The sequence below is a fragment of the Cryptotermes secundus genome, unplaced genomic scaffold, assembly GCF_002891405.2.
Source record: "Cryptotermes secundus unplaced genomic scaffold, Csec_1.0 scaffold364, whole genome shotgun sequence".
Lineage (NCBI taxonomy): Eukaryota > Metazoa > Arthropoda > Insecta > Blattodea > Kalotermitidae > Cryptotermes > Cryptotermes secundus.
This window is the reverse complement of record NW_019733841.1, coordinates 1061241-1073753: the sequence shown is the minus strand read 5'-3', so window position 1 is coordinate 1073753 and position 12513 is coordinate 1061241. Positions and strand designations below refer to the sequence as shown.

The following is a 12513-nucleotide window of genomic DNA, read 5'->3' as shown; positions in this document are numbered from 1 at the left end:
GTGGCACAAACTTCGCCGCAATCCTCCTCATGTTCACTTCCTCTGACAAAATTCGTTGACATGTACCATAACTTAGTCCCAAGGTGTTACAGAGGTCTTGGATGGTCAGTCTACGATCTTGCAGAATCAGATCCCTAACTTTCGTGACATTTTCTGGTGTTTTGCCCATTGACAGCTGTCCCGAACGATCGTCATCATCAGTCAATGTTTGGCCATTTTTAAAATGCTTATACCAGTTGTAAGTTTCTGTCTGGCCTAAACTGTTTTCACCAAAAGCTTGCTTCAACATCTGGTGCGTTTCTGCAGCGGTTTTCACAAGTTTGAAACAAAACTTTATACAGACATGCTGCTTTCTCAGGTCAGCCTTCGCAAAACCGCAAACTCACGGAAACACAACAATGGAAATATGTTCACCAACAATAAACCCAACCACTCAACTTGACGCCGCTTGCCACACTGATTCAAGAAGGAAGTGTGAGGAGACACCTAGCGGTATTTCGATATACTCATAACCATTCGCGTGCAAAATTCAAATTTCGAAAACTTTTGGATTGCCCCACGTATTTTGGTGATTTAAGTCTGAGAGTAATGGAAAAACAGCCAGCACTTAACAAATGCATTACCAAAATGAAACTAACAACACGGGGAGACACACGGATCTTGCTACTATTTTAAAATTGAAATAAAATAGGAACTCACTGAGTGGAGCATTTATGTGATCGATTGAGGCAACTAGGTGTATATGTTCCATCTTGGCAAGCCGCGCAATAATATCCTGATTCTTGTTAGACTGCAGCATAGGGCCATCCAAGTTATGAATGATGATAAACAGCTCACTGGACAGCTGCTGTTCAATTATATCCAGGCATTCTAGCATCCCTCCTGGACGTTCTGATAACTCTAACAGATCATCTGCTATTGAGTCTACAATCTGCAGCAAAATATTCCAAAATGCACAAATAAAATAGCTGAAAATTATTACTAACATACATGCACACACACACACACACAGCAGTTCCCATTCAATGGTTCCTTGAGATTACTGACTTGGAATAATTAGGACACAGTATTAAATCGGGGGAAATTTGGAACTGAAAACGTTAAACGGGGATTCCACTATATGTATGTATTCATATGGCTCTAATTGAAAGCAAACAACTGAATGTGAAGCAATACCATATACCACACTTCGAATACACTGCAATCTTGCACAATCTTCCTTGTGGAGGGGGGACCAAGAATTGGGATTCACGGCTTATTTACAATGAAGGTGACGATGCTGCTTGTTACTGGTGCCATTTTACTTTTCACGACTTCCTCTTCCTTTTATGAACCTGCATACAGCTACAGGGTATGAGATGATAATCTGAGGTACTGTGCAAATGTATGTATCACAGAACAACATCAAATAAAATACATAATGACATTATCTACCTCCTTAATGGTCAGGCTGGGGAAGAACCCATTCACTTCCAGCACCAGTTGGTCTTGCAACATCTTGGTTCGGAACTGGTGCAATGTGTGACGCTTTGAGCCCAGCCCATACAGCAACACACTATACTGCTCCCTGCAATTACAAGGATTTGTTAGTCTTTAAATACAGTATTATGCCTGCGAAGAGACAGACACAGTTCATGAACATGCAGTTAGTTACATCTTCAGCTGACAGTTGGGAATGTTTTCAACAGAAAATGCTTATCTCCGTACTTGAAATGTACCTTCACGACTTACTGTTCGTAACAGTGCACTTTTCTTTTAATCTTTTAGAACTGCCACACAATTATTCAGCAGCACATGCTAGCATAGTTGGTTGAAACATTATGCTACAAGCCAGAAGGTCATGTGTTGAGGTGCACTTTTTCAATCGACCTAATCCTTGCAGATAACTATGGCCCTGGGGTTGACCTGGTCTCTAACAGAAATGAGTACCAGGAATCCTCCTGGGGGATAATGGGCGGCCAGCACGTAAGGCTGACAACCTCACCACCATCTGTGAGCCAACTGTGGGAGCCTCAACATCTCACAACTCTATGGGCCTTCGCAGCCTGTTAAACGGATAGCTTTACCTTCTTACCTAAAATACTATCTTCTGGGATGCAAGTCAGAATGTCAAAACTGATTAGACACTATATTTGAATTATTGTATAAGTGGTTAAAAGATTTTTTCACTCATCTATGGTAAATGAAATACAGTGAATATATGGTACTTGAATCACTTTCAGTAAGATGTTCAGTCATGTACTTGTAATGTAGTTGATGTTACCAAGAGTAAGGACACATATAGCTTGAAATCTGGTTAAACACAAAGAGAACCAAATGTCCTCACACCTTAGGGAGAACATCCATTTGGCAAAGAGCTGTGTGTGCTCTGCACAAAGGTTGTACACAGCCTGTTTGTGTGATAATGTCATGTCTCCTAGCAACTGCTGAAGCTGTTTCTCTGCTAGGCGTGGTTGTTGCAGTCTGCTTAGTGTGTGATCAGATGTCACCGACTTCTGACTGGTAAAGAACTCATCTGCTTCCAGTACCTGACAATGCATCAAGCAGTTGAAGATTTTAAAGCAAGAACACCAAAGAATGAGTTGTGCAGTTAATCATGAAGAAACATTCTATAAATGCACTTTGGTCTGTAACTTATTCACTCCATTCAAAATTTATGATTGCCAAAACTGGGGTTCTTATTCAGTCAACTACCCCATTCATTTATTCATAATTTCTTTCTACTTCAAGAGTAAAGCCTTCTAGGTTGTTATGCCATGTAGTTCAGAGAGAGCCTGACATTTCTGGGAAATGTATCACCTCCACCTTCAGGCTTGAACAGTGATACACGCAAGCAGCAAGCAGCTGCTGCCCATTTCTGCTGGTCTCTCACTTGCTTGCTTTTTGACACTGAAGATGGAGGTGATATGTTCCTCATAACATTGGCCTTTCTCAAAACTACAAGAGATTACAACCCAGAAGATGACACCCTTCACAGTTGCTGGAATGAGAGCCAGAAATCCAAAGGATATTCTACTTGTCTAACTACCTACCTACCTAACAAACAAACAAACAAACCAGGTGATAGAGCAGTAATGTTTTAGACTTACATTTGGGAGGTGTTTGGTTCAAACTGTGCGTGGGGCAATGGCTCTCTGAATGAGGTTTTTCATGATTTTCCTCAGTCCCTTCAGACAAATGCCAGGATAGTAACTTGATTAGGCCATGACTCCTTTCTGAATCCTATTCAATTCTTTATTCATTAACCATTCTATGTTCATCACTATATCGTCTAAATACTGATGACACTATGATATAACCCACACAATCACCACTCTCTGCTTCTCTAAAATCTGTTTTCTCCTCTGATTTATACCTAGGTTGTCCACGATGAAGAAATTTATAAAGCAAAAACCTTGGATTGTCAGACCTCTCCTTATTAGGTTTACCAGAGCAATTTATCCTTGAACTCACATATTCAATCTCCTGATGTCCTTGCTTTCTTCTGGGTTGATATTCTGGTTCCTTCATTGTCTCATCTTTATCCTCAACACTTTCATCTTCACTTGACGAAGACCTGTCAGTGTCACTAGGCATGTACTCACTGTTGCTGGCTGAAAAGTCACTATCACTCAGATAACCGTCTGTAGCCTGAGAGGCAGTTTTAGCAATCTCTGCAACATACAGTAAAAACATAATTAATTCAATGTTCTTCGGAAAGAAAAATACAAATACTGAATTACATAAATTCAAATCATGCAATTTTCACTGTACTGTGTTGAGTGAAGTTGATACTAGTAACATAAATATTGTACTGGCCTGATAATAAATACTAAATACTGGTTCCAACATTGGAAGAAATGTAGATTTTAGTACAGATACTTAAATTTCTTTAAATTTGAATCATAGGCTAGGTTCTACATTAATGCATGACTGTCAAAACTTGGAATCAGTGATGTTACATCATTGTTTATGGAAATATAAGCCAGCTTCTCACTGTTTAAGAAAGTCCTTGGAAATAAACTCTTGCACTGCATCCACAGCTTCTACTGTACTGTCTTATTTCAGAATCCAGTATTGATAATGCAGTACAGCCTTCTCTCCTTGCCAGACATGAAGGAAATGGCTGCCGTTCCTGAGTTTCCTCTTCACCCTCTTTGTGCCAACCAATTCCATAATAAAAGATGTACTTGAACACATTTCTTAAACATGAATGAATAAACACCTAATTAGATCGTTAACAATTTTTGTTTTGAAGTTCTGCAGTTTGAACCATTGGACCTAAGCTCTGGCGCCATACTTTTTTTTTTAATTCGCTCAGTGGGGGGTGGAGTCCAACTGGGTACATTCGGCACGGTGGCCACTAATTGGCCTATTGTAGCCTGCTCCGGGTGATTATGATGATGGAAAATTTGGTGGATTGAAGATTGGCACAAGAAACCGAAGTACTCGGGGAGAATCCGCCCCATCACCTCTTTGTCCACCACAAATCCCATTTGACCAGAGCCGGGATAGAACCTGGGCCACCACGGTGGGCAGTCAGCCACTAACCGCTTGAGCTATGGCGCGGCCTGGCGCCACACTTAAATTATTATTTCCACAGTATGGAATTTACCTCTTCTAACATTTTAATTATACATTTTCTACGTTCTTTTTTTCATCACACTAAATTGTGGACAGTTTTTCCAGAAGCATTACCATTGGCAACACTCATTTCTTTATATACCACTGTAAATCATAACGAACTATTACCTAGGAACCTGGAGTATCCTTATCTTGACAGAATTTGATGGTGAAGCAAATCATCACAAAGTCTGAAGCTGGAAAAACTCAACAGTATGGGGGGGGAACCAAGATAAAAAGTGAGTTGTCAATTTGTAAATGTTTAATTCATTATCAATTTAGTTATGGCAATGTGTAACAGATGTGATGGGCAGACCCACTGTCCAAGGAGTCCTACTGACTGTGTATAGGATCAAGAAACTGAAAAAGTGCCCAAGGCCCAACAAAGGGCTGTAGAGCCACAACGACGACAATATGCAACAGAGTCAGATAAATTTTGCCATGGTTATTAGAAACCCAAGAGTAATGCTCAAACAGATATTCAGGAAATACGTGAGGTTTAGAATGTCCACTTACGTTTCTTCAATCTTCTGCGCAGACTATAGGGAGTCTTGGCTGTTCCTGTGTCATGACTGGATGCACGTGGCCTTCCATTCACCTTTCTGGATTGTGGTGTCCCCTTCACCTTTCTGGACTGTGGTGTCCCATTCACCTTTTCGGGCTGTGGTGTTTTTGGTGTCCTTGGTGTTCTTGGTGTAAGTGCCCTCTTGCCCTTTGTAGTCTGGAATCCAAACATCTGCTGACCAGGAACATCACCTTCTTCAAACAGGGCTGCAAGACAACAGTCACACTTCTTTAAGTTGATGTTTTGGAACATCAGAACTCTATGTTGTGGGTACACCAAGCAAACTGGAAACTGCAACACAACGCGATTTCCGTGAATTGTTACCAGCCTGAGTTGAACGCATGTTACTGAATGGAGCAGCGCAAATTGAGGAAACTGCGTTGCTGTTTGCCGTTTGCGCTGCTCCATTCTGTAACATGTGTTCAACTTGGGCTGATAACACTTATCGGAAATCGTGGTTGCGTTGCAGTTGCAGTTTCCTTAGTGTGCTCTCGGACTTACTCACTAAACTTTCTCTCTTCTAGTAGTTTTATCTTCTCATACAACAAAGCTCTGCATTCCATTAAAGGTGTGGAATTCTTAAACAGGCAAGCAACTATCAGCTTTGGCTGCGCCATAGCTCAAGTGGTTAGTCACTGGCTTCCCATCGCGGCAGCCTGGATTCAATCCCAGGTCTGGTCAAGTGGGATTTATGGTGGACAGTGTGGCGCTGGGGCGAGTACTTCGGTTTCCCCTGCCAATCTTCATTCCACCAGTTGCTCCACAATCACTCTCACCTATCATCTGCGGCTGGTACAATAGCCCAGAAGTGGCTGCAGTACAAGGGACTTGGTCCCACCCCACTAGCAATAAAAAAACTACCAGCTTTAGTTTTTGATAACAGGAGCATTTAATATAATGATCTGCATGTTTTACGCTTTTGTGGTAGGTTTATGAAGAGATTTATTCGATTGTAACTCTGTAACTAACAAATCGGTTTTGCTATGCAGGTTATTTATTCATTCATTCATTCATTCATTCATTTATTGTATATTCCATAAATCCATATACATAGATATAGAACCAGTCACATAGTTAATATAGTACAATACAATTATAAATATATATATGTACAGCTTATAATCATTATAATAGATAAAAAAACATGTGTTAAATTTACAGTCTTACATCACTATACATAAAATTATGCAATATTAAAACTGTTTATGTTATTATCCTTATTTCTAGGCAAATTTGTTACTAAAGAATTCATCACATGTATAAAAAGAATTTTGCAAATAAAATGTTGTCAACTGAATTTTAAAATTTTTCAAGTCATTAGACATAGATTTGATTTTTGGTGGCAAATGATTAAAGATCTTTACTCCCATGTAACATATTCCTTTTTGGAATTGTGTTAGACTAGTTTGTGGATAATGCAGATCACAGATATATCTGGTATCAAAACTATGTCATGTTGAAGGTAGAATGATACACAAATGATCATGAATCTAGAAGGATTTGGAAGGAAGAAGCCATGGCCCATTCAAGGCATTAGCCTGACATTTGCCTGGAAGGAATTAGAAGAGCCACAAAAAAGTCCAGTCAAGATTGCCAGTGTCCTGACCGAAATTCAAACCAAGTACCTCCCAAATACAAGTCTGGAGCACTGTCTCTAGACCAACTTGTTCAGCAGTAACAAATCTGTGAAAAATTTAAGGTGTTTAAGAAATGGTATCCATTGATATTTGCAGGCCAATTAATTCAAGGTTATTTGTTGTTCCAGTCACAGATATTATAGAACTGAATGAGATGAGAAGATTATTATGAACCTTCAAGGCTGTTCATGACCAGTCTGAAGGTATTACCCCAGTATTTAGCCAATGAATGAGGAAAACCACAAAAACAGTTAGGCTGTATTTGAGGTTCTCATGGTGATGACTATGAAGAGGACAGTCTTCTGTATTCAGCTTGCCACCTGCTCCTGCTGGCTTTTTGCTTGGCTTAAATTTAGACTCTGAAGATAGAGGTGACATGATCCTCCAAAACACCCATGTTTACTTTGAACTACATGGCATCACAAGCCAGAAGACCATAGTTGTCATACATATACCAGTCTGTATAGCCAGCAACCTGAGTGGGATTTGAATGAGGTGCCTACTGAATACAAACATAGGGCCAACTTGCTGCTTAAATGAACAGCAATAAACTAACAATTAAAATATTCATTAACACAATATAAATGGGAATAAAGCATCTCATATTTCATTCCACACACATCTCAGTGGGTAAGCCCTCCCTTTAATTTAATTTATGTAAGTGTAAGGCATGGACCGCCTCTGTGGTCTAGTGGTCAGAGTTCCGCCTACAGATCCAGGGATCCTGGGTTCGATTCCTGGCTCTACCAGATTTTCTGAGAAGCAGTGGGTCTGGAACGGAGTCAACTCAGCCTTGTGAGGATAACTGAGGAGGTATTTCAAGGAAATAGCGGTTCTGGTCTAGAAAACCGAGATAAACAACTGTGGTGATCCGTTGCACTGACCATGCGAACACCCTCTATCTGCTAAAGTTAGCACTAATTTCGACAACAAGCGGCAGTCACTCGGTTGGTATAGTTTACTTGAGGACTACAGACCATGGAGTTTGTTTTTTGTTTAAGTGTAAGGCATGGTAAAAAAGGTGAAGTCATCCCACAGCGTTGTAAGATGTTGAGGTTCCCATATTTTCTGGACAATCAGCTTATTGGGGGGGGGGTGTTAACCTTACGCATCAGCTGCCCTTTACCCCCAGGAAGATTCCTGGTACTCATTTCTATTAGAGGCTGAGTCGACCCCAGGGACATAGTGCAGCTGGAAGGATTATGTTAATTGAAAAACCAAATGACCTCATCAGTATTTGAACCTGCAACCTTCTAGCTTGTAGCACACTGCCTCAAATAACTATGCTATCACATGTCCAAATGTAAGGCATGAGACATAAATAAATGTTTTTCTTTTTTTTTGGGGGGGGGGTATTTATTTATGCCATTAGGTTCTAAATTATACAGTATTGAATGGAAGGATGAATGACAAGTAATGCATGATGAACTGGAAGGATTTTGGAGGAAGTGTCATGGCCTAAGCAAGGTACTATCTTGGTGTGTCTGGAGGGACTGAGGGAAACCATAAAAACATCAGACAGGATACCTGGTGAATATTGGTAATTTTTCTGCAGCAGAAACAGAGGGTTTACATTTGTGATATAATGCAACATAGTCTTTGTAACAGTACTTATAATCCACAACGTTATAAATTGATAATGTTACACAAAACACTGAAAATGTATGCTTTTGGAAAAATTATAGTACATTAGTAGCACAATACTTTCTAACCTGTTGGTCTCTCATTTGTGTCAAGATCTTTACATGGCAAGTCATCCACCTCTTCATCTGAATCACTGCTCTTGCACTGTTTACGTTTCCTTCTTCTTTGAAGAGCATTTCCTGAAATAAAGATTGGTAAAAAAATCTATTCAGATACTAATGTACAGTCTAACAATAAATACATCCTACACAGCAATCATGTTGGAAATTGCCTGCTGTCTAAGATATAATCTGTACAGTGTATATTCTGTTTCTGCCAGAACCTCTCTCAAATGCAAACTTGATCATAATGGAAAATGTTCCTGTTTTCAAGAATTTAGCACAAAAAATTATGTAAATCCACCCATTTTTTTTTCCTTGGCACTACAGCCCCAGTGGGCCTAGGCCTACCTCCATGAACTTCTCCGTTCACTTCGGTTTTTCTAGATCTTACACATTTGGTAGGACTCCTTGGGCAGGTGATCAGCTCATCGCAAGGACTCTACCTGTATACAAACACAGAAAAACGCACATACACAAACTAAACATCCATGCCCTGAGTGGGATTCGAACCCATGATCCTGGTTTCCAAGTGAGCGAAGACAGTACATGCCTTAGACCGCTCGGCTACTGTGACCAGCAAACCCACCCATAATAAATATAAATTCTTCACTGCAGATATGAAAAGCAGAAACAAAACTTTTAAAGGAAAATAACTTATCTGATACTAATTTTTCTTTTACCTTTTTCCATGCAACTTCTTAAATCTTAATTTTAATGTTATTATATGACACACAACAGGATGCAGCCCATGAAGATTTTTCATTTTAAACTATCTCTGAATAATATTATATTTAAGCATCCTGTTACACTCACACAATATATGAGACAAACTCCGTCTTAAGTGCAACAATTTAATTGTAGTTCTTCCTTCTTTCCTTCCTCCACACTACATGTTTCGGCCCTAAATGGCCGAAACATGTAGTGTGGAGGAAGGAAAGAAGGAAGAACTACAATTAAACTGTTGCACTTAAGACGGAGTTTGTCTCATATACTATCTCTGAACATTTATTTGAGTTGGTGGACTAGCTATATGCATGGGAAGGCTTGCCATAATGTCCCACACAGACACATTTCTTCACATACAGTCGTAAATCATACACAACTGTTAACCAGAAGTCTGGAATTTCCTTGTCTCTCTAGTCATTTGGATATTCAGCATTCCATAAATCCTTACATGGTTAAACACCAATGGATATAGAAATAGTCAACAGGAGTAAACATGATCACATACTGCATCACAATTGTGTAACGTCATACCAGTTCTACATAAATAGCTATTCCTGCAACAGGCCGTGAAGGCCCATAGGGTTGTGAGACATTGAGGCTCCCACATTTTCTTTAGACAACTGGCTTACAGATGGCAGTAAGGTTGTCAGCCTTACATGCAGGCCATATCTTTACCCCCAAGAAGATTCCTGGTAGTCATTTCTGTTAGAGGCTGAGTCGACACCAGGGCCATAGTGCAGCTGAAAGGATTCGGTCAACTGAAAAAAAACACCTCCTTGGGACTTGAACCTGTGACCTTCCAGCTTGTAGCATGGTGTCTCAACCAACTACACTACCATGTGCCCCCTATGCAGTTCTATTATAACAATTAAAAAATGCCTACTTATTCAGTCAGCTGCAGTCATAAAGTCCAAAGGGAAAGTCAAGTTGGACGTGGATGCAAAGTTAAAGAGAATGAAGAATCTGAGGGTGATATAAATCAAAATTAAAGTTTGTAAAATTAAAATGTATGAAATTAGAAAAGCAAAGTCTGAGGTAAAAAGAATTAGCAGCTAAATATTAATGGTTCAATGAAACATGAGTCTGGTAAAACTGGAGATAAACACATCAATGGCAGAGAACATGTATGCAAAACATTTACAATTTGGGCATGTTTTCAGTGTCAGATCACTGGAAAAGCCATGACAGTAAGTAGGTCGCATGGATTTCGTGTGAACTCTACATGGGTCAGGAAGCAAAACAGTTCCTGATGAACTGTCAAGTGTTGGGCAGGTTCCCCCAGCTGTTCTTACCAGAAGACCAAAGATAGCCATTTCAGTCAACTTTACACGCTGTCTGGACCCGCAGCATGGCAGTCCTGACAAACTGTAAAACTCAAGATGTCATGTGGTGATAGAGCTTCAGTAATTGTGAACACACCTTTAAAAACATCGACAGTCATGACTGAAATGACAGATATACCGTGTACCTATATCGTGTCTTTAATTTAGTGTTAAGTATCTGTCAAAGGGGCACCTGCCTATAATGGAAAAGGTCTAAGCCCCCCTGGGATTCTGTTATAGACAAGTTTTACTGTATATATAACTAGAGTACTATTAAACCAGAATCCTACAAGTAGGCTCATCATTTGTCATATAAGCTTCCATTCTATAACTTCCATTGCTTTCTGCCAAATTCCTTTTCAGTCCTACATTCTACAGAATTAGATGCCAAGGTCAAAATTTAAAGCCATTTCCCAGGAACAACATACACAAATACATAATCCTAAACTGTCTCCCAAGATATCTGCTGAGAAATTCTTTTTAGTCTATCGATGAATTTATAGAGCATACAAGAGTTACAAAGATAGAGGGTAAATAAATAGTGTGAGTAAACTTATTGTGAGTTAATCCTTTTGGTTGGGTTTAATGGTAGCTGTACCGATTAATTTAACATTTGACAGTTCTAGTCAGTTAAGGATGAGAATAGACTTAACATGTATGTATTTTTATAAATGGGAAAATTGGACTGACAACTTGTGCTCTTTGCATGAGGCTCTATTTACCTTATATATATTTGAATATGTTATATCTTAAATTGTATATGTTATATTTATTGAGGAATGGGTATAGGATATTGGTGGGAAAGCCAAAAGGAAAGAGACCACAGGGAAGACCAAGGCATAGGTGGGTGGACAATATTAGAATGGATCTTAGAGAGATAGGATGAGATGATATGGATTGGATAGATCTGGCTGAGGATAGGGACCAGTGGAGGGCTCTTGTGAACATGGTAATGAACCTTTGGGTTCGATAAAATGCTGGGAAATTCTTGAGTAGCTGCAGAATTGGCGGCTCCTCCAGAAGGACTCAGCTCCATGAGTAAGTAAGTAAGTATATTTAATACTGTATATTTATCGCATGTGATCTTTTATGTAAGACTTTGTATATGACAAATTTTATATCCATCCCTACTGGGAAACAACTGGATCTATGAAATGTAATTACAAATAAATACATAGTACACTACTCTTGATATAACCATATAAAAATATCATTACTCACAGTATACACATGATACAATGAAACTTTTCTGTGATGTACTAAACTTATGTTCATGCAACGTATTATTGCTCGACAATTTGATGCTATGGTAATATAAATTGCATGATTTCATCTTAATGTTACATTACCTTTTCTATACACACATATATATATATATATATATATAGAGCTTATAAATACAGGACATGTAGAAACCTTCTTGTCTTTAGGTGACTGGTTGTAAATACATTAACAGATATTAATGTATACATTATCCATGGAACAACTTAACCTTAAAACGATTATCTGCGTAGACGAATTATATAAGAATACTTCATTTTATGATTCTCTAGGAAAATGAAGAAAATTTTGCTCGCCGAGATTCTAACACGCAAATAAGGGCTTTAAGGCTGAGAGTTTGTTATACGAACACTTTTAGTTTCTTGACTGCTGCATAATCACAGCTTAGATAACATAACTGCGGAATTAATGCATACGCACGCGAGTAATTTGTATATACATTAGTACCTATTTTTTTAACCTTCGTGTCTTTAATGGAAATTATCTCTCTTCCAACATCTTGATTGGAGACGAACTGCACTTCAACGTGTTTACTCTTCTTTCGAGTTTCCATTTTCGCGCTGTTTTACATGTGCTCAATTACGGAACGCACAGTGGATTGAGTCAGATCATCGCTTTCGGATGGTAAAAAAAGT

The 12513-nt window shown here is 39.1% G+C and overlaps 1 protein-coding gene across 1 annotated transcript in view; it reads right to left on the bottom strand.

The window, feature by feature from the left end:
• LOC111868229 (origin recognition complex subunit 2) overlaps positions 1–12480 on the bottom strand; it is a 23695-nt gene extending 11215 nt beyond the window's left edge. The window contains exons 1-7 of the mRNA XM_023858676.2: positions 12326–12480; positions 8517–8627; positions 5119–5373; positions 3454–3653; positions 2329–2528; positions 1435–1567; positions 700–931 (exon numbers count right to left, since the gene is read on the bottom strand). Of these exons, the coding sequence (XP_023714444.1) occupies positions 700–931; positions 1435–1567; positions 2329–2528; positions 3454–3653; positions 5119–5373; positions 8517–8627; positions 12326–12431 (1237 nt within the window). The 5' untranslated portion in view covers positions 12432–12480. The remainder of the gene's footprint in view (positions 1–699; positions 932–1434; positions 1568–2328; positions 2529–3453; positions 3654–5118; positions 5374–8516; positions 8628–12325) is intronic.
• Between the last annotated feature and the right edge of the window lie 33 nt (positions 12481–12513).